This window comes from Geotrypetes seraphini, chromosome 7 (assembly GCF_902459505.1).
Source record: "Geotrypetes seraphini chromosome 7, aGeoSer1.1, whole genome shotgun sequence".
Lineage (NCBI taxonomy): Eukaryota > Metazoa > Chordata > Amphibia > Gymnophiona > Dermophiidae > Geotrypetes > Geotrypetes seraphini.
The window spans coordinates 178,875,143-178,898,313 of NC_047090.1; the positions used below are offsets into that span (position 1 = coordinate 178,875,143).

General features: G+C 42.1%; 1 protein-coding gene across 7 annotated transcripts in view; it reads left to right on the forward strand.

The window, feature by feature from the left end:
• The window catches only part of FOXN3 (forkhead box N3), a 617,803-nt gene extending 595,013 nt beyond the window's left edge, over positions 1-22,790 (forward strand). For all 7 annotated transcript variants that reach the window (XM_033953055.1, XM_033953054.1, XM_033953056.1 and 4 more), the window contains one exon: positions 16,843-22,790. In XM_033953055.1, the coding sequence (XP_033808946.1) occupies positions 16,843-17,389 (547 nt within the window). In that variant the 3' untranslated portion in view covers positions 17,390-22,790. The remainder of the gene's footprint in view (positions 1-16,842) is intronic.
• Positions 22,791-23,171: the final 381 nt, after the last annotated feature.

A 23,171-nucleotide genomic window follows, 5' to 3' on the forward strand; every position in this document is an offset into this window, starting at 1 on the left:
CTAGGAACCCCATAATAGATGCCCATCAGTGAGGCCTCTAGTTGCTCTAGCTAAGAGACATAACCTTAATAAAGTGAACCTTCCAAATTCAGTCATCTGAAAGTTACCTCCCTATAGCTTCTAAAGCCTTTCAAGTAGAGAATGACATGGGGAAAATATTTATCACCGTTCCCGCGAGCTCAGTCCCCATCCCTGCCCTGTTCCCGCGAGATCAGTCCTGTCTCTGCCCGCTCGGTCTCCATCCCTGTCCTGCAAGCTGTCAAATCCCATCCGCACAAGCCTCAAATAGTTATGATTTTATACTGAACTTATTTTATTAAAGTATAAAAAGAGACAATATTCTGTGCAATTGTCATTTTATAAACACAAATAATACAGAGCAAGGATCAACAAAACCCCTGTCTCCCCTCCCTTTCACAAATATCCCCTCCACTATTGTGAAAACTGAACAAACCAAATTACTATAGAATGCTACACAGAAAAATCAAGCTAACAGAATAATTCAGTCACACGTGGCAGGAAGAGCAACTAGGGCAACTGCCCCCTGGTCAGAGAGAGAGCCCTAAGCCAGCTGGAAGCTAAAGAAGCATAACCTGGACTTTGCGGTCCCCAGTTATGTCTAATACCAGCTCTAGCAGGATACATATTTCAAATCTGAAATATTCTAATCACAAAATATAAAATAAATGTGTTTTTTTGTTGTTGTTGTTGTTGTTGTCTGGTAATTTTATTCTTCAAATCACATTGGACTCAGGCTTTGGTTTTGGGTTCCTTCTGTCTTCATCGTGGCATGGCTGGGTCTAGAAGGTAAAATAGGCCCAAGAGGAGCTGGGAAAGAGATGCAATTTTTTTACCACAGGAGCAAGACTTTTCACCGCTCCCACGGGGTGGTAAAAGGTCTTGTCCCCGTTCCTGAGTTAAACCAGTTGCAAATATCTCCATTCCTGCGGATTTACTGCGGTGATCATGGTTTATCGCACTAAACGGTCCCCGTGTCATTCTCTACTTTCAAGAAGTTGAAACTGTGAAGGCAAATATACTGCTCTTATTCCACCTATCATGCAAAAGCAACTTTTTATTGTCAGAGTGGAAAGACACTATAAAAGGAGATGTCAGACATCTTTTAGCCATATGAGTGTTTGTCCTTTGCACTGCAAGCTGGGCTTAGATTACAAATCTCTTGGTTTAAAGGAACGTTGAATTGACCCTTGATATAAAACTGGGCACTGCTGTAAATATATCTTATCAAGAAAAAACGGAAGGAAATAAGAAACTGAGGAGACAGCCTGCAGATTGCTAAAACTTTTGGCCAATCAGTTGTTACCTGATACCACTTTAGAAGTGAATCCAGAGTTCACCAGCTCAAGGAAGGTGACATACCATATATTGTATACTCGAATATAAACCGTCCTGAATATAAACTGAGATAACCTTTCCTCCCCCCCCCCCCCCCGACTTGCCTTGCCCTGTCCTGCCAGGCTCTGCACCCAGGCCCCCTCCCTGTCAGGTTCTGTACCCTACCCACCCCCCTCTCTCCCAATGCCTTGAAGGTCTCCACCAGGCCTTCAGTAAGTCCTGGTGGTCCAGCATTGAGCCGGGACAGCTGGGATACCTCCCTAAGGCCTCTTCCAGTTGGGGCCTTAAGTGTCTGAGTCAATCAGGGCCTTGGGCCCCTCCCCGTGCATCTCATGACACACCAAGGAGGGAAGGCCCGCTATTTAGGATCTGCGGACCTTGAAGGAGAAGGGACCATGCTTCCCTCCTCCTTTCAATGCTAAAAGGTATGGGGGAGAGGAGCATCTGGTGGCAGGAGGGAGTGGACATACCTTCTGCCTTTTTTGGTGGGGAAAAGGAGAAGGTAGGGGATGATTCAGAAGGTCACCGTTCGCAGGAAGTAGTGGGCTTCCCTCCTGCCAATTTTCTTTTGCCGGGGGGAAGAGGGGGGGAATCGGCATGACAGGAGGAGGTGGGCATTCCTCCTGTCAATTTTCTTTCACGGAGAGATGGTGTTGGCATGGCAAGAGGAAGTGGGCATTCCTCCTGCAATTTTCACGGCCACGTTTGGAGGGTGGGAGTCGGTTCGTAATGCCAGTTTGTGGGAGGGCCATCATTGGCAGGGGGTGAGGGTGCTTTATTTATTTTTTTCTAATTGGGCTGATATTGTGCACTTGTGCCTATTAAAAAAAAGTTAGACAAGTAAGCAACTGGTCTTGACCAGTTGCTTTTTTTGGATCGCTAAAAGCGATCACTTTTTTTAGTGCTTTGGGAAGCCATGTTAGAACATCAATTGCTCTACTAGCTTGCATGGCATTTTATTATTAATTAGCTTATTTGCATAGTCGGATCGGGAAATGAGCGATCGTGCAGAAAACCAGGCAGTAAGCCATTTTCTGCATCAAATTGGCCAATGCGATCATCACTAAAGCTGTTAAAAGGTTTAGCGATGACCGCTGGTTTTAGTGCATCTGTGCTTGGGTAACTTACCATCAGCGTTATGATTCTGGTCCCAAGGAAGATTTCCCCTTTAAATATAATCCACCCACTCCTATCAAGCACACTTTTTCTGACACAGGGAAAAGGTGGTCATATTGACACAGATAACGTACATTTTTATTAGCTGAAACCCAAAGGCTTCTGTTTTGCTTTGATCTTCCGCAAAGAATTATGAAGTGAAACCTCCCTGTAAGAGTTTTGTCAATAGCGTAAATCACTGGTGTTGACTTAAGCACAATAACCCTGTCTGCTATCTCTTCGCACTGCAAGGAAAGCCTGCTGGATAGAGATTTGCTTACTTGTGGATAGTAATGTTAAGAAATACATTACCTACTCCCCACATAGTATTCTTCTTCTATCCTATTCAGTTAGACCAGGGGTCTCAAAGTCCCTCCTTGAGGGCCGCAATCCAGTCGGGTTTTCAGGATTTCTCCAAAGATTATGCATGAGATCCATGTGCGTGCACTGCTTTCAATGCATATTCATTGGGGAAATCCTGAAAACCCGACTGGATTGCGGCCCTCAAGGAGGGACTTTGAGATCCCTGAGTTAGACCATGTTAATAAACATTATGATAAGCCTAGTAATTGCCATCGGAGCTAAAAGACATCAATAAGCATGGAAGATACCAAGGAATCCTTTTTCCATAGCTAGAGTATTTAGCAAGAGGGCGAGACTTTCATTACTTCATTAATGTTGACATTAGTGCAGAAAATTGCTTCTTTTTCCAGCTTAGCCTCAAAGGTGTGAATTTCAAATGAATGGCTTTGTTTCATCCATTAACTAGCTCGTTGCTTTCCTGTTGATGCAGTATGCGCTTTTTTCTTTTTACCTTGTAAATCGCCTGCCTCACTTAAGAACTTAAGAATAGCCTTACTGGGTCAGACCAATAGTCCATCAAGCCCAGTAGCTCATTCTTATGGTGGCCAATCCAGGTCACTAGTAACTGGCCAAAACCCAAGGAGTAGCAACATTCCATTCTACCGATCCAGGGCAAGCAGTGGCTTCCTCCATGTCTTTCTCAATAACAGACTGTGGACTTTTCCTCCAGGAACTTGTCCAAACCTTTCTTAAAACCAGCTAAGCTATCCGCTCTTACCACAACCTCTGGCAATGTGTTCCAGAGTTTAACTATTCTGTGAGTGAAAAAATATTTCCTCCTATTGGTTTTAAAAGAATTTCCCTGTAACTTCATCGAGAGCCCCCTAGTCTTTGTAATTTTTGATGGAGTGAAAAATCGATCCACTTGTACCCATTCTCCTCCATTCAGGATTTTGTAGACTTCAATCCTATCTCCCCTCAGCCATCACTTTTCCAAGCTAAAGAGCCCTGATTGGTGAGGCCCGACTTTAGTGCAGGAAGAGGTGGTCGGAGCATACTGCGAGTGATATCCTTCACTCGCCGGCACTCTGGCTGCCCCCTCCTGCCCGGTCATTCGCAGTCGGAAAATATCGCGAATGACCGGGACCGCAAATTGCCAACCGCAAATTCGCGGGGGAGCACTGTAGTTCAGGAAGCTCTTTCCTTAGGGATAATCACTCAAGCGGAGAGTCGAACATAAGAAGTTGCTTCTGCCGGGTCAGACCAGGAGTCCATCGCGCCCAGCAGTCCGCTCCCGTGGCAGCCCATCAGGTCCATGACCTGTAAGTGATCCTTTGTTTAAAACCCTTTAATCCCCATTTTTCTTCTATCTATACCCTTTCATGATCCTATCTCTACCTCTATCTATATCCCTCAATCCCCGTATCCTTCAGGAACTTGTCCAATCCCTCTTTGAATCCCCTTAATGTACTCTGTCCTATCACATCCTCCGGTAGCGCATTCCAGGTGTCCACCACCCTCTGAGTGAAGAAAAATTTCCTAGCATTGGTTCTAAACCTGTCCCCTTTCAATTTCTCCGAGTGCCCCCTTGTTCTTGTAGTTCCCGATAGGCTGAAGAATCTGTCCCTTTCCACCTTCTCTTTGCCCTTCATGATCTTGTAAGTCTCTATCATGTCTCCTCTGAGTCTTCGCTTCTCCAGGGTGAAGAGCCCCAGCCTTTCTAGCCTCTCTGCATATGAAAGGTTTTCCATACCTTTTATCATTCTTGTCGCTCTTCTCTGGACCCTCTCAAGTATCTCCATGTCCTTCTTTAGGTACGGCGACCAACCCCAGAACTCCGGTCTTCTAAATCTTGCGAAAGATTCACAAATCTCTTGTTACACCTCCGGGAGACCCATTGTCTCCTGGAGAAATAACAATTTTGGAATCTTTATTGCAGTTTTTGGACTATTTTCTAATTAGGTTTGATTGTATGAAGCAATCTACCTGCAAACTGTGACACTCTTATCTTTGTGTCCTTTGTTTTAGTGTCTTTGAGTGCATGATAAGTAGATCTATCCTTTAATTTATTCTGAAGTTCCTTTCTTCTTAATGATTTTATATGTACGAACCGCTTTGATCTGTTGTAAGTTTTTAGTGGTAAATCAAATTTTAATAGACATTCAATAGAGAGCATTTAAGTTTCAAGTTTATTATATTATTTGATTAAACGCTTTTCAGGATACAAAGCGTTTTACAAAGAAATAAAATTGGATTTCTTAAATCACAAATACATCGTAAATAAAAATAATTACTTTAAAATTAAAAAAACGAACTGGGGTAACAAACACATGAAACAGTAGGAAAAGAGGGAAAAAGAAAAAATACAATAAAAAAAAAAAAAAAATGTGTTAATCAGATTAGGTTAGAACATAGGGATGGTGTGAGGAAAAAAATTTGAAACCAGGAAAATCTAAAGAGAGGGGGTAGATAATCTGAATTTAATACAAGACGATGAAATTAGGAATCAACCAGAAAATAAACTTTTAGTTAAAGGCTTCTTTAAAAAGAAAACACTTTAAGCTATTTTTGAATTTTTTCAAATCTTGTTCGAGTCGTAAATATAGGGGGAGTGAGTTCCAAATAGTTGGGGCTGTAACCGAGAAGATCAGGTCACGGCGAGTACCAATGATTTTTAAAGAGGGGACATATAGGGAAGCTTGTGAGGATGATCTGAGAACTCTTGATTTGGGTGCTTAAAATTACAGCACTTAGCTAGTAATCTATAATGCAGTGTATCGCAAACAGTGTGCCCCGAGACGCCGGCGAGGAGGAGAGGCGTTGGCTGACTGTTTAATGGTTAGAGCACAAGCTGAGAGCCGGGGAAGCCAACTATCAAATCTCACTGCAGTTCCTTGTGATTTTGGACAAGTCACTAAACCATCCTTTGCCTCAGTTACAAACCCGCCGCCGGCATTAAGGCCAGTTAGCGCAGCAAGCATAGTAATCTGCGGTGACAGGTCAAAAGCGCGCAAGACAATAGCGCGCGGAAAAAATCACGCAGACAACTCAGTGCTACGATAATGGCGCTCACAGACAATTGTGCTAAAGACAATTGCACGCAATTGAGACATTTAAATACATCAGGGGACGTGTCGAGGGGGAAGAAGACATCTTCTTTCTCAAGGAACCCTCGGTCACAAGGGGGCATCCGTTCAAACTCAGAGGAGGGAAATTCGATAGTGACATAAGGAAGTATTTTTTCACAGAAAGGGTTGTAGATCACTGGAACAAGCTTCCAGAGCAGGTGATCAAGGCCACCAGCGTTATTGACTTTAAGAATAAATGGGATGCCCTAGTAGGATCCTTACGAGGGTCGAGTTAAGGAACTAGGTCATTAGTACTCAGACTTAATGGGGTGGGTCAGTAGAGTGGGCAGACTTGATGGGCTATAGCCCTTTTCTGCCGTCATCTTTCTATGTTTCTAACTATATCTCCGCGAAAGACAATTGAGCGCAGCGACAACTCAGCGCGAGACAATTTAGCGCAAGATAACTGAGCGCAATGACAATTCAGCGCGCCACTAGGAGCCGCTTGCCGATCGAAGGACATGCGCACGTACAGCACGTTAACACGTCATGTTGCACGTGATCACGTCAACGCGTGTTCAGTATGATTCCCTTGACTCTTTGCGTTTTCAATATGTCACGTGAATGCATTTTCGTTACTATGGTTACGTTACCTCATTATATATATTCTCCGAACAGCATTTAAATAGAAGTCACGTGAATGCATTTTTATTACTATGGTTACGTTTCCACATTATATATGTCCTCTGAACAGCCCGCCTTCCTTTCGCTGCCTGACCAAGTCCGTTATAGGTAAAGATCTGGTTTTGCTAGTACTTGATCTATAACGAATATTTGTCTTGCGCGGATTTTTATCGCCTCTGGTGAGCGCGAACGTCCACATTTCTTCATTTACAGGTATGTTTATATTTCCGGTTCACGCGCAAGAAAAGGGAAGGTATGATCATAAAACTCAGCGTTGTGTCTTGTGTGCGCGCAATTGTCTATGAACTGACTATGAACTGTTTAATTGTCTATGAACCGTAATCTGCGCAGAATGCTCTTAAATGTGGTCAAATGGATGTTAATGAGATCATTTGCTCTGCCCTCCTCGGAGAACAGACACAAACAAAACCCTGCATACTGTTGGAAACCTACCGCTAGCATGGAGAGTTTGAAGAGAGGATTTCTTTTGATTTTTAATTTACAATCCGCTAGTTTTGATTTCTTTTGGAAGTGGAAAGAAGCCCGTGGAAGCATTGATAGTGAGGAAGAAATGAGCACAAGTCTGAGCAAACCCCAAAATGAAAGCACACCTTGGCACCTGTTTTCTGAGCTTAAATAGAAGCCTTCCAAGTTGAAAAAATAAAAATGAAAAAACTTATGCTTAAAGGTGCAGAACAACGCCACTGTCAGGTTTGCCTGCGCTTACTCTGAGTCTTCCCCCTCACAAACACACGTTCGCATATAATTTGAATACCATTTCCTTTGAGCATTGGTGAGCTAGTTTTCTGCGCTGTCGGCTTTAGCACAGGAGTACTGAGCATCAGCTCCTTAGATTGTGAGCCCTCCAGGAACAGGGATGTACCTATTTATTTATTCAATTTTCTATACTATTCTCCCAGGAGAGTTCAGAACGGTTTACATGAGTTTATTCAGGTACTCAAGCATTTTTCCCTGGATGTCCCGGTGGGCTCATGATCTATCTAATGTACCTGGGGCAGTGGGGGGGATTAAGTGACTTGCTTAGGGTCACAAAGGGCAGCGAGGGTTTGATCCCACAACCTCAGGATACAGAGGCTGTAGCTTTAACCATTGCACCACTCTAGAAATCAAAATGTAGTGAAAGTGAGCTAAGTAAAGGACAATGAAGCCATTGTGACATCACTGATGAGGTTGGCTCTTATTGGTGGAATGAGGCATTATTATGTCACAATAGAAGCTCTAGTTATCAGAGGCTGAAACTTGTCATACTATTTATTTATTCAGTTTTCTCTACTATTCTCCCAGGGGAGCTCAGAACGGTTTACATGAATTTATTCAGGTACTCAAGCATTTTTCCCCTGTCTGTCCTGGTGGGCTCACAATCCATCTAGTGTACCTGGGGCAATGGGGGGAATAAGTGACTTGCCCAGGGTCACAAGGAGCAGCGTGGGTTTGAACCCACAACTCCAGGGTACCGAGGCTGTAGCTTTAACCACTATGCCACACTCTCCCCCTAATGTATTTAATATACCTTAACTACAGCTACTGAGAAAGGAGAGAGCTAAATCTGAATCGAGACCATGAGATTCCACTCCGAGGATGCAGCCAATCTACCTAGAGCAGGGGTGGGCAACGAGGGCCGCAATCCAGTCAGGTTTGTAGGATTTCCCCCAATGAATATGCATGAGATCCATTTGCATACAATGGAGGCAGTGCGTGCAAATAGATCTCATAGAAACATAGAAGATGACGGCAGATAAGGGCCATAGCCCATCAGGTCTGCCCACTCTACTGACCCACCCCCAAGTCTACTATTCTAGGGATCCCACTCCTGGTGACAGGTTCCCTTGGCTTAACCCTCTAAGGGATCCCACATGGGCATCCCATTTGCTCTTAAATTCATTGGGGAAATCCTGAAAACCCAACTGGATTGCGGCCCTCGTTGGCCACCCCTGGCCTAGAGTAACGCATGGATCTAAAATGAAGTCTGCTCAGCTGGACTCAGTCTTCCTGTCTCTTCCCCCATCTCGGTCCTCGCCCAGCTTTCCACTAGGTCTTACCTCCAGACCCTTCAAGCTGGATTTCTCCCCAGTTATGAAGACAGAGGTTCTGAGGGACCTACTACTATTAATAATTTCTATAGTTCTAGTAGACATGCCCAGCGCTGTACATGAAAATATAGAAGAGACGGTCCTTGCTCGAAATCAAGACAGACAAACTAGACAAGAAGGTGTGCTCAGGTGGGAGAACTACAGAGGGAATAACAAGACAGATATTGGTGCGTAGAAGGCGGGTTGGAGTTTGGAATTGAAAGCAGCGTCAAAGAAGTAGGCCTTTGAGTCTGAGTTTGAATACTGCCAGCCAATCGGGTTTTCAGAATATCCACAATGAATACACATGAGAGAGATGTGCTTGCCCTGCCTCTAGGGCACGGAAATCTTTCGCATGCATATTCATTAGAAATTTCCTGAAAACCTGGCTGGTTGGGAACCTCGGGAAATTAAAGCGCCCACAACTGCATCGCACTGAATCAAGAGAAATGGACAGGAATAAGAAATAGTGAAAGAGGAGGGAATTTCCAGGATCGCTGCCCTGGTTCAGATAGAGGTGAAATTCCAAAACAGCCAGTGGCAGTTTGCATCTACGGTACTCATTCCCAAAATTCAGCAATCATGGTGCCATCCTGTGTAAAAGTTCATCTGTTAAGCTGAAGATCTGGACGATTCAAGCTTGGAGAAAAGAAAAGCATTGGCTATTGCTGAATAGAAGTGAGAGGAAGAAAGCAATCTTTGAGGGTGTATAGCAGAGGATTTGTCTTTCAAGCTCGATAAAGGGTGAAAAAGCACATCGATTTAAAACACATGGTTGTAGAAATGATTTCCATACAGACCGATCACCGAGGCTGAGTTTATTGCTAGTTCCGATGTCCCCATAAAGATTTGAAATGTTGGGTTTGTCTTGAAGATTAGCAAGGTATGATCTGTATTGAACCGCGCTGCTTCATTTGCTGGCTGTCCAGCAGAGTCGGGTCTCTTTAATCAGATGCTAATGTATGGTAAGCGTGAGCATTTCTGAATGCAAATGTACCCAAACATGAAAATTTCAGTTGCTTTGAAATGCATCACATGCTTTATTTTTAATGAATGATTTTTAGGAGATGGTTATAATTCACCTTCGAACTAGTTTTTATTATGGCTGATTTCTTTTTGCAAGCATTTAGCATCGTCTAATGACAACCCCTGCTGTGGCAAACCACGAAAAAGTAAATGCAGCTGGCGTTCACAATCATAAGTGATACTGCATTTCAGTATTAATAATTGAAGGAGCTTCTCCTTTCCTGCTGTGGGCTGGGTATAATTTATGGATCATTAAAAAAAAAATTCAGTAAATCTAGAAAAAATTAAATTTTATTAACCAAAAACTGCATTATATTTTGTATAATTGATTTCTCTTTTTTTTTTTCTGGCAATTATGCCAGCTTATATGAATATTTTGATCCAATCAGATCCCTAATAACACTGTAAATGAAATAGAGAAGCATGATGGCAGATAAAGGCCATTGCCCATCCAGTCAGCCCATCTGCCGCATCCACTATCTCCTCTCCCTGATAAATCTCATGTGCCTGTCCCACGCTTTCTTGAATTCAGACACCACCTCCGCTGGGAAACTATTCCACGCTTTGTAGAAAAATATTTCCTTAGATTATTCCTGAACCTATAACAACTTCGTGCTATGCTCTATCATTCCAGAGTTTTCCTTCATACAGAGTATACATTTATTTAGCATTTATATACCACTTATAGTCTACAGTTAAGTATTTGGTTGATGGGTATGATGGTGCTGTAGAATGTTATGATCTTGATGAAGAGAAATATGCACAATTCTTAGTTGGTAAAATGGTGGGAAATCAACCTCACTCGTTGGATGATAGTTTGGGTGAGGAAATAGATAACGAGCCAGGAAGATGGATAGAATTTGATAATGTAGATGAGAAAGAGGTGTGTAATGCAATTCGTAGTTGTACACCTACGCGTGCTATCCATCTGTCATGAGACAGATGGTAGAGAAGGTGTCTCCTGAGATATCAAGAATAAATCACTGAGAGAGGGAGTTTTTCCCAAGGCCTGTAAACAATCAACTGGAAGAACGGCTTTGAAACGGAAAGGCCTGGATACTAATGTTATGAAAAATTTCAATAGTACCTTTTATTGGTAAAGTTCTGGAGAAGATTGTCTTGCCTCAGTTGGATGGCCTTGTGAAAGAATCTGACTGCTTGGACTGTAACCAATTTGGTTTCAGGAAAGCCCATAGTGTAGAGCTATTATTGACATAGTTATTAGACATTTTGCGCTTAGGGTTGGATCAATATGTAACCTTCTGTTTGATATCCTTGGACATATCAGGAGCCTTTGATTCTGTGGACCTTCAGAAATTGTTGCAGAGATTGAAAGATCTTGGGGTGGTTAAATTCATACTTGATAGACTGTACTTTTCAAGTAAGGAATGGAACTAAGATTTCGAGTACCGTATTTTCACGCATATAAAGCGCGCGTTATACACGATTTTACAAACCATGCATAACCATGCGCGTTATAGGCGTGAGCGCGTTTTACAACCTTTTTTTTACATAGTTCCCCCCCCCCCGACGTCCGATTCACCCCGCAGGACCGCTCGCACCCCCACCCCTAAGGACCACTCACACCCCGAAGGACCGCTCGCACCCCCACAGCCTCCCCCCCCCCATCATGGAGAAGGTCCTACCGTTGTCCTGCTGCTTCCTCTTCCGGCGGTCCCGGCCCTTCTGTGAGCCCTGCGCCTGCGCTGCTTCCTCTTCCGGCGGTCCCGCCCTTTCTCTGACGTCAGAGAAAGGGCGGGACCGCCGGAAGAGGAAGCAGCGCAGGGCTCACAGAAGGGCCGGGACCGCCGGAAGAGGAAGCAGCAGATGCAGGGCTCATAGAAGGGCCAGGGCCGCCGGCAGAGGAAGCAGCAGGACAACGGTAGGAGCTTCTCCATGATGGGTGGGGGTGGGGAGGCTGTGGGGGTGCGAGCGGTCCTTCGGGGTGGGGGTGCGAGCGGTCCTGCGGGGGGGGGGGGTGAATCGGACGTCGGGGAGCATCAGGCTTTCAGGGTGGGGACAGGACTTCAAGGGGGAGAGGAGAGTCGGGGCGGCCGAAAGGAGAGTCGGGGTGGCCAGAGGAGAGTCGGGGCGGGCGAAAGGAGAGTCGGGCGGCGACAGGAGAGTTGGGGCGGCATGCGCGGTATATAAAAATTTCTTTACATAAATTTGTGTTCCCCGCGCGCTATACCCGTGTGCGCGTTTTACACGGGTGCGCGGTATATGAGTGAAAATACGGTAATTTTCAGGTGAGGAGTGGAGTTCTTCAAGGTTCGGCACTTTCAGCGCTACTATTTAATATCTATATGGCCACCATTGGTCAGTTGTTTCAAACTTTAGGAGTCGAATACCTCATTTATGCGGATGATATCTTTTTTTCTTCCCAGTGTGTGTATGGGAGATGGGTTAGAAAAATTGCTGAGTAATTATATGAGTGAAATTACTGGATGGATGGAGAAGCAGGGTTTAAGATTGACTGTAGACAAGACTAAGGTAATGTTTTTGTGGAGAAACCGGACCAAGTTAATTGGCCAAAAACATTAAAAGTAATAGATGAGGTATTATTGGTGAGGGAGTCCATGACAGTCCTGGGAGTTAAATTGGATCCAGGGCTTACTATGAATTGTCAAGTTGTAAAAACAGTGCAAATATGTTTTTCACAGATACACTTACTGTACCGTGTGAAAACAATGCTATTACCATCTGACTTCCGTGCAATTGTACAAGCAATGGTCTTGTCACGGCTGGATTACTGCAATGTCTTGTACCTGGGAATAACTAAGACTAGGTTTAGGGCATTGCAGGTGGTCCAGAACGCTACGGCCAGATTGATAACTGGAACATCAAGATATGAGCATATTATTCCATATCTTCGACAACTACACTGGTTGCCAGTTGCGTTTCAAATTCAGTACAAAGCAATCATGTTATGCCCGAAATTTTTAAGGATATGATGTCTCGTTAACCACAAAGATCCCTGCGTTCTGCAGGTGCTACACTGCTGAAAACAAAGGCCAACCCTAAACGTGTAGATACGAATGCCATGACTTTTACATGTGCAGGAGTCAAACTATGGAATGTCCTTGTTGGCCATATTTGAAAATGTGGAGAGAGGAATTCTTTTAAGAAAATGTTGAAGACTCAACTATTTGTTGATTAATTTTTCTGAGCAACTTATTTTATGCTAGACTGAATATGTCTGTTTTATTTTCTTATTTTGTATAAACTTTTATGGTTCAAACAATTTTTATTGATGCAAACAACATCAAAAATAACATAAGACGCTTACTATAATAATGATGCATCAAATACAATAATATAATAAACACACATAAATAGTGCCTTCAACCCCCTCCAACAAACCCCACTTAATCTATATATGACTATGTTTTCAAAACTTTAAATACCGTCTACCTCCCCTCCCCAAGCCCCCCCTCCTTCCCTTCCTACCCCACCTCATCGAAACATACCAAAATGCATGTCCCAAAGTATGACCCCCCCCCCTTCCCACATTTGTGACACAGTGGAGTAGAAAGTCCTCCACTATAAAACAATTGGGTATGAGTGAAATAGGCATGTAAAGTTACCCTATAATACGTTTCTCTTAACCATGCACATGGTGTCACCCCAGGTGTCACCCTTAAAGTACAGGCTACATCCCAATGTTCCAAATTAAGCTGTAATTCTCTCTCCCATTTATCCCGAATATACTGATAGTCCTTGTCTGATTGTAATTTTTGTAAGCTAACATGAATGCTAGACACCGAAAGAGAGACCAGACCCCCTCTTCCCTAGTAAACAACTCTCGCAGTCTAGCCCCCAAATGCATACTCAATTGTGCTCTGTCAAGGGATCTCACATAGTGTTCCACTTGAAAACACGCAAACTGCGCACCCCAGGTCTCCCCCACCTCAGATAACAATTCTGCATGGGTCAACAACTCCTCTCGCTCCCCATAACCTATACTCTCTAGAATCCCGTCCCGGAAGAAAGGCAGGATTACTCTGCAAAGGCAAGAGATCAGTAATCATCGAATTCCACCCCCCCTCCCCAAGATTTGCATAAGCCAACGACAAACCACCTGTAATGTGTTAAATAATACACTTTGACGAATAAAAGAGGGCATTGCCCTCCGGGCACTATGCAATAACGCAAACACATCATATGGAGCAAAAAACTCCCGTTCCATTTGAAGAGGGGTATAAATGCTGGTCATATTTACCCAATCTTCTAAATGACGAAGGAGACACACATAATTATAGATCCTTATATCTGGTAAACCTGATCCCCCCCTATTCCAATTACCCAGCAATTGTGTCAACTTTATTTTAGGTTCCTTGAACACCCAACAAAAACGAGTAACTTTTTTATAAAAGATGCGTAAATCTTTCTTCAGTAAACACAACAGCAAAGTCTGCAACATATACAACCATTTTGGAAAAATAAACAACTTAACCAAACAGATGCGACCCATCAGAGAAAGGGGCAACGTCCGCCAGGTATCCAGCAAGAGCTCCATCTTTTGCTATAGCTTATCCACATTAAGGCGATATAATTTGGAAGTCAACATAGTCATTACTATCCCCAAGTACATAAACTGTCCTTGCGCCCAAGTCAACGGAAACTCCGTCCCCCATAAAGCCTGAACCGCCACAGAGGATGCTAATGCTTCTGATTTATCTAAATTTAAGAAGAAACCTGCATAGTCACCATATTCTTTAATCAATTCTAATAATGCCGTTAAGGAAGGTAAAGGATCCAAAAGATGTACTAAAATATTATCTGCAAAAGCTGATAACTTAAAAGTATTATCTCCGATGTCAATCCCTCTTATAGACGGGATTACATATATATCCCGAATAAGGAAGTCCAGAGTAAGCACAAATAATAACAGAGATAATGGACAACCCTGTCTCATCCCCCTGTAAATAGGGAACTTATCCGTTTCAAAATCCTTTAACACCAATTTAGCCTGTGGAAGAGCATACAATGCACGTACCACCGATACAAAAAAAACATCAAAACCATAAGTAGTTAATGTATCATAAAGAAAATCCCACCTTACTTTATCAAACGCCTTTTCAGCATCAAAGCTGACCAGCACAGAAGGTAAATTGTACATCGCCCGCTGTTCCAAAGATAACAACAATTTTCTTACATTTTTAGCTATTGCTCTTCCTTTCACAAAGCCAACCTGAGCATCATGAATAAGGGAGGGCAAAACAGCAGCCATCCTATTTGCCATAATCTTCGCTAACATTTTAACCTCCGTATTCAATAAAGAAATAGGACGCATTTTCAGGGTCTTTATTTGGCTTAGGTAACACCAGAATTCGAGCCATATTCATATCTTCCGATAAAGTCTCTGCACCAACCATAATGTTAAACATCCTAGCAAGTGGTTGGATAATCTCTTCACCTAAGAGTTTATAAAATTCAATGCGCCTGCCATCCTCACCTGGCGCCTTCATCAGAGGACTATTCCCAATTGCCCAATTCACTTCCTCCGGTGTAATTGGCGCATTCAAACATTCCCTATCTCTCTCAGAGATACAGGGCAACTCTATTCCATTCAACGGGGGGGGGGGGGGGGGGCATAAAGATTTTTAAAATAGCGAAAAAAAAAATATCTCCAATCTCTGGATCTGTTATAACCCGCTTCCCTTGCTCATTTATCAAGGCTCGAATTCTACTGGGGCCCGTTCTAGATGAAAGTAATCGGGCCAATAGTTTCCCACCCCTTATTCCCATGTCTATAAAGCTGAAATTTATAATATGCAAAGGATTTATGTGCCCACTGATGTAAAAGGGAATTGAGAGTTACTTGGTATTCAATCAACTCCTGTCTATGCATTGAGTCGCCAGATTGACTATATTTCCTCCTGGCCTTTACAGTGTCCCTCTCCAAATGTAAAATTTCCCTATCCCGCGCTTTTTTAACATGACTACTATAACTTATAGTATCCCCCCCTCAACACCGCCTTCGCCGTTTCCCAGAATAAAATAGGATCCCCTTCTGCATGAGCATTATGTCATTTATAATCTTTCCATGTGCCCAAAAGCCGTTCCCTATAGTTTTGGTCCCTATACAATGTAGCGGAAACACCCAACAGTATAGAAATTTTAAAAATAATAAATAATAAATAAATAATAGCAATACTTACTGTTGCAATTCAAACCATTTTTAAAAACATGGAACGATGCGTCTTTATTATCTTTTCAATTTTGGTGGAACTCGGTTTGGTTAATATGAGGCAACCATAATGGAAAAGAGAGGCAAGAAGGCTAAATTTAAAAGGTTTTGGTTACCTATACAAGAATATGTAGACATTGGTTGAGTGTTGTTAAAGAATGGATAAGTATGTATGTATAGGTATGAATGTATGTATGGTTTTTCACTCTCTGCAAATGGGATGGGGTAGGAGGGTTTGGGAATAGTTTTTTTTTTAGAAATTTCATGAATACCGTATTTTCACGCATATAACGCGTGCGTTATACAAGATTTTTACAAACCGTGCATAACCTTGCGCGTTATACGCGTGAGCGCGTTTTACAACTTTTTTTTACATAGTTCCCCCCCCCCCCCGACGTCCGATTCACCCCCCCCCCCCCGCAGGACCGCTCACACCCACACCCCGAAGGACCGCTCGCAAGCACCCGCACCCCCACCCCGAAGGACCGCTCGCACTCCCACAGCCTCCCAACCCCCCCCCCCGTCATGTAGAAGCTCCTACCGTTGTCCTGCTGCTTCCTCTTGGCGGTCCCGGCCCTTCTGGGAGCCCTGCGTCTGCGCTGCTTCCTCTTCCGGCGGTCCCGCCCTTTCTCTGATGTCAGAAAGGATGGGGCGAAAGGAGAGTCGGGGTGGCCACGGGAGAGTCGGGGTGGCATGCGCGGTATATGAGTGAAAATACGGTACCCTTTGCATTGTGATGATATAGTTTATAAACAAGCTTTTCAGAATTTATATTCTCTCCTGTTTGAATTTGTTGATTATATAAAATTTTGGAACTTAAAACAAATGGGAGAAAAGATGGAATTCATTTAAGAAAGATAGAAGAATGGTTGGGAGAACAGAAACTAGTATTTTTATTGCATTCTATAAACATATGTACAATTGTTACACTTCAACTGATTAAGAACTTGTTTGTTTCTTCTGACAGGAACGGGATTCCAAACTGCCGGATTCGGACGGAAAGCGAACCGTCGTGTGGTTCTCCCGTTGTTAGCAGCGATCCCAAAGAGGATCATAACTACAGCAGCGCCAAATCCTCCAACAACGGAAGCAGCTCGCCCACCAGCGACTCCATCTCCTCTTCCTCAGCCGATGACCATTATCAGTTTGCTACTAAAGACAGCCAAGACGGCAGCGAAGTTCAATTCCCAGGTCAGGAGACCCCCAGTGAAACGGAGGAGGAGGACAAGAGACAGAGCAGAAAAGAAGGCAAGGATTGTTTAACAGACAGTGGGTACACATCCCAGCACAAGAAAAAGCAACATTTAATGAAGGCAAAAAAGGTCCCCAGCGACACACTGCCGCTGAAAAAGAGACGCACGGAAAAGCCTCCGGAGAGCGACGACGAGGAGATGAAAGAAGCGGCCGGGTCACTCCTGCACTTGGCAGGAATCCGATCCTGTTTGAATAACATCACCAATCGGACGGCAAAAGGGCAGAAAGAGCAAAAAGAAAAGGAACCCACAAAAAATTAGAACAAATCCATTGATTTGTTTGAACTTACGCATTTTGTTCAGCACGTCAGGTGACTTCTAATGATTTGTGGCAATATCAGCAATTCTTTTGGTTTTGGGTTTTTTTTTTTTTTTAATTCTAGTTTTGTTTTCTTTTGGACCCTTAAGAGTTTTATTTTTAAAGGAGATTGAAGCCATAAAACTCATTCTGACTCTCAGCTAACTTACAAAAACTTTTCATTAAACTGAAGATAAAAAAGTAAAGTAACTTTAAAAAAAAAAAAAAAAAAGTCCCAGACCCCCCTTGCTTTTTCCTCAACAGAAGCAAATGTATAGTTGGGTATTCAGTGGCATTACTTTGTCTGGAGTTCAATGTGGCAACCCCTTTTGCCCAAAGAAGACCAGTTCCTAATTTTTCAAATCAGGCCAAACCAATAGATTGAAGAGAAAGTGAGCCAAAGGCTTTTGAGTTATTGGCTAGGAAGGCACCCGAGGTGATCCACAAACAGCCAGCCAGGAAGCAGCTGGTGGATATACAGTTACGTCACACGATCTCCTCGGTAATAGCTGTTGTTAAACATCCCTTCTGTGAAAGCTAATAACTTAAAGTTTTTGGGGAGGGAAGGGGGTAAAATGCATGCCACAGATTTCAATGAAAACATAGTTAGGACAGTGGGATTATTTAATGGTATTTTATCGTTCATCATTGATTTGTCTTCTGTTAAATTAAAAAGAATAGTCAAAAAGCCATAAGCCTGAAAATTGGCACTGTGTGCAAAAATAAAGAAACGCATATATAATAATATATATGTAATACATTTATCCATATATATATTATATATATGGATGAAAAGCTATGTCTTCTAAACTGCCTGAGTGAAAAGCAATCAAGTATAAGAAATTTCAGTAGCTATTAAAGATGGAAATGGTGATCTTAATTTTGTGTTGGAACGACATGCGTGATGTAACCGATAATGCTATGAGACCTGCTCTTAGTTTGCTCTGTTTCAAAGCCTAGCGATGGACAAGAGGAGGAGATGGAACCCAGAGCTCCTGTACTGCCCTCTGCAGGTCATTCATGCTCACACCGACACAAGATTCCCGCCTTCACCCATCGTAGCCAGCAGAAGTGTCTGCCCCATGATGCATGGACTTCCTTTACAACCATAAAACAAAACACAGAACCTTTTTTTATTCAAAGATAACAAAGTTCTTGTAAGGTAAATAATGTATTTAGCATGAAGCATGAATTATTTTCATATAAATATAGTAACTAGAGGAAAGGCTATGCCTCTAATTTTTAGGCCCTTAGGCCTAGGCATTTTTTTTTTTTTTTTTTTGGAAGCAGGTGTTTAAGGTTTAACCTTCTTCAGGGACAAATATTGACTGTTGGTAATTTACTTTTTTGCAATATACTAAAAAAAAAAATAAAAAAAAAATCGTCATGCTCTGGTAGGGCTTGAATGATTGAGTTATACTGCCTTGTCTGCATATTCAGCCCCCTACTTCTCTGTTTAATGGGAAACAGTGGAACGTGTGTCTTTTCTCCTTGTCTGTATATGTCGACCATGATGCAATAATTAGTGGGGCAAATTGAGTAGTGAGTGTGTATGATAGAATGAGGAGAAATTAGAAGGAAGCGTAACTTTGAGGGAGGAGTGCGGAAGGGGAGGGAGCCTCTGCGCTGTGGCTTGGGGATAATAAATACATCTGAACCTAAGTTTCACAATTTGCCAGCTCGTGGAAGAAGAGTGAAGCCTGCTGTGACAGGGGCATCAGGTACTGGAGATTATGTAGGAAGAGCTCTCCCCGACGTTGATTTTGCTAATAATCCCCCGTAGGGCAGCTTCCCCTTACATCCCAGCTTCTTAACTATAAAATGGGATTCTTCCAAGCAAAAACAGTGTACCTGTGTTGTGAATTCATGTTTTCACATTTTGGAAGAGAATGCTTTCTATGAAATGACACCCTTCACGGTTTAGGCTTCGTGGGGGAGGAGGGTTTGTGTGTGTGGCTAAGAAACAGGCCGAACATTACTGCACTTTTCACTCGTAGACCCTGCAGGCTTTACACATGGCCTTTCCAGTCGCTAATCTGTGAGTAGTTTTGAACATTCAGTGACTTTGCATGGTTCCAGACTCTGTCCCCTGCGTAAAAGGGTGGACAGTTTTATATAAAGGCCCTTTTCTGCCCATGGAAATTGCTTTAAAAATCGCCCTCAGTATTGTCAGTATTACTTAGCATGGCCACTTTACTCCATGTCATCCGGCAAAGTTTGGTCCAGCCCTGGTTTTACCCCCATTGCATGCCGGTATTGTGGAAGTCAGTGATTTGATGCATGGTGAATGCCACTATCTCACCCTGACAATTGAATACTGTGAGAGTTTTGGGCTCTATTGCCAACATCTGAATCAAAAGCTGGTAAATTTGGTCCCAAGCGTTTGTTACACTGCTGATTGAGCAAGAATTGAACTGTATTTTTCTGTTTTCTGTATGACTTTCACTTGTTGGGAAAGTTGATGGTAAACCTGTACATAGTGCAATAGCTTGACCCGCAAGTGTACCTTTCCAGCATTCTCCTTTAGATGGGAGAGGAACTGGACATTTAAAAGCAGCCGTACTGCCAAAACATACTGTCCAAATGGACAATTATTAGGCGTTCTTTCCCCTTCCCTTTGTGAGTTACTCCATTGAGAAAACAAAATCAGTATTTCTAGTTTCTGAAAGCCTATTAGGTGTGTTTATCATTATGACCTAAATAAGTTTGGTGTTCAAGGCTGGTGAACATTGGGAAACAGCAGTAGCCCTACTCCAAGAGTCCTCGTTTAGGAAAATAATGTGCAGACGACAAGAGGTATTACCAGGGAACTCATTTTCTGTGGCGATTATACAGCTTATTCCAAATTGTATGCAGAGCCTGGAAAGGTGGTGAGCAGAACACATCGATGCCTCAATGTGCTCAGTAACAGGAAATGAGACCGCTAAGGGGGGAAGTTATGAAGATGGGTCATTTGACCACTAGTCATGCTTTTCAGTACAGGTCCTTTTTCTGCAATGAGATCTAGTTACTAATAATCTGGGTTAATCGTAAAATAACACTTCTTAATAGTAGCCCATGTTTATTTAATGACACAATTTTTATATACTGCTAAACAGTATCTTAACTGTCTAAGCAGTGAACAAAATACACCCATAATAAAACGAGTAACTGAAAAATATTTTTATAATGATATAAACCTTCATAATATACAGATGCTAAAAAATATAAATCAAGTGTCATTACCAAAGGCTAGTCTAAAAAAGTAGGCTTTAAGACATTTACAGAGTGAAAGCAAATTGTTGTGATGTATGTAACAAAAGTGAGCCAAGTGTAGGGCAATCCGGCCATTGTGACATCACTGATGAAGTTGGCTCTTATTGGTGGAATGAGGCATTATGATGTCACACTACCAGCTCTGCTTATCAGAGGCTGAAACTCTTCACACTAAGGGGGGGAAGTTATCAATGTGGGTTATTTTAACACAGATCTAGATACGAATAACCTGGGTTAACAGTGTAGCGGTCAGATTAGGAAGATTGACCTGATAGAATTTGTGATTCTGAGATTCCACCCCTCAGCTTACTAATTAAGGCTTGCCTGCCTTTTCTTGTCCACAGATATGACAGGCCACGTACGTTTGCAGGTGACCATTGCCATAATACATTAAACCTGGTTAATACCGGTTTTCTCATTTGGTTATGAAAGGATTCTAGTTCTTTCTGGCAGATTGCCAATGCCCAGCGAACACATTTAGGGGATGGGGAGGGAGGGGGTTTGGTGGCATCCATTTACCATGACTTATTTGCCCCCATATCCTCTTGGTTGTCGTACTCCATGTCAGTTCTCGCCATCTGACAGCTCTAGTCTTCTGTATTCTCATTCTCTACCCTTCAGTAATATATCAAACACTGTTATGCACAGAATGGAACACTGTGATCTAATTTAAATAATACTTTTTTAATTATTTATACTATTATGTAATATACATCACCACTTTGGGTGTGTAAAGAAAGTGATAACCCTCTTTTAATTATCTGCCAAACGTTAAACTTCTGTTTGGTTTGTTAACACGTTTCAGAAGTTGTAATGATGTCTTTTTTTTTTTTTTCTTTTATACTAGAATGTATAAATCAAAGTATATGCATTTTTCTGTTCCTCTGTTGGACTGGAGTTTGTAAGGATATTGTGTAAAAACCACGCACGTGTGGAAAAAAAAACCCTTTTACCTTCCAACAGCGGTTCTTGGTTTTTGTCTTAGTACTGATGATTCTTGAATTATACACAGACTGGGTTATTTCATTTGCAGACAATGCACATGTGATCTTAGACTTCTTCCATGGTTCAAACAAAATGCTAATTCTACTGACCAAAATAGAAGCTTGAAATCCAGATGCTTCGACGGTGCTGTATTTTGTTGACGATCACTCTTCACACGCCAGTGTCTAACAAAGGTCGTTCCTGGGTTAATGCACAAATAGCCTTTTCTTTTTCCTTACTTTTGAAACCTGTGCATATTTTATTCATAAATAATGTAATGCTATTTTGCTGTTCTATCGCGTTTGCAGCCAGAGCAGGCGGAGATTCATTTCCTGTTGCAAAGATGAGAAATTTCACACTGGATTCTCAGAGAATCTAATATCGTTCTTTTATTATAGCTAGAAATTGGACTCCGTATTTTTTACGACTGTGACCTATAACTCCAGTACCTTTTGACTAACCATTGTACCTTTCTGGGAACGTGTATGGAATCAGTTTACATTTAATCTCTGTAATTCTTAGCTAGTTCCATGCCTGTATCATTCGCACTCACTACTTAAAACTGCCAAGGTATACACTATTGGGGAGAAAATATTTCTGTGTGTATGGAAAGTATTATAAGCTTGTAGATTTCTTTGTATTTTTTGATTCTGTAACATTTAAAAGTATTTTATTTTACAGAAAATGTATAGTGATAAAGCAATCATAAGATCAGGATGTTTTAATAGCAAAGGTTAAGGGGTCACATAACCTTAACTGGCCAAGATCTAAAGCAGAGTACGGCAACAAAGCAAAGCCATTTTCTGTACTCTGCATATGAAACTGCCAATTTCATGAATATAAACTAAAAACTGTGACAGGAGAATAAACAGTGATGTTAAATTATATTTGTGTTTACCTAAATGAGCAGTCAAGACGGCACGTGCAATCAGCCAATCTTTAGGAAAATATGAAAATGTTGCTTTAGAGGCAGTTTACATTTTCTTGATGTGTAATCATATTGCCAAAGACAAACTCTTTCATCGATTATTGTAAATAACACTTTCCCAAAACCTACCATAAAGTTTCTGTGATGTATTGTCTTCCAGTTGCAATAAAAATTACTGAGTTGCATCAATTTAAAAATTGTAGTGGTGTGTTCTCTTGTCATGCACGTCATATCAAGGAGGATGATAATTGCAGGATTTGCACATTAGTTGATGTGTGCCTGCCTGCCCATTTTTATGGTTAAATCTTATTGATTTGATTTACGAGAAGTCACCCGGAAACCCTTTTGAATGCTTATCATAGCGACCTACGTAATCAAGTAGATAGCTAAGTGTTACTGTCATGTTTATATCTTGTACTACTGAACGAATGTGGAATTAATCCCCATGCTGACATCAAGCATAATGCGGTGAAAGGTTGTCGTACAGAAACTATTATTTCAATGTTTAATGACCCGAGACCTTTAAAAGTAGATTGTATGCAAAGCATATTTCTTCACCTGGATTACTGCAGTTAAGT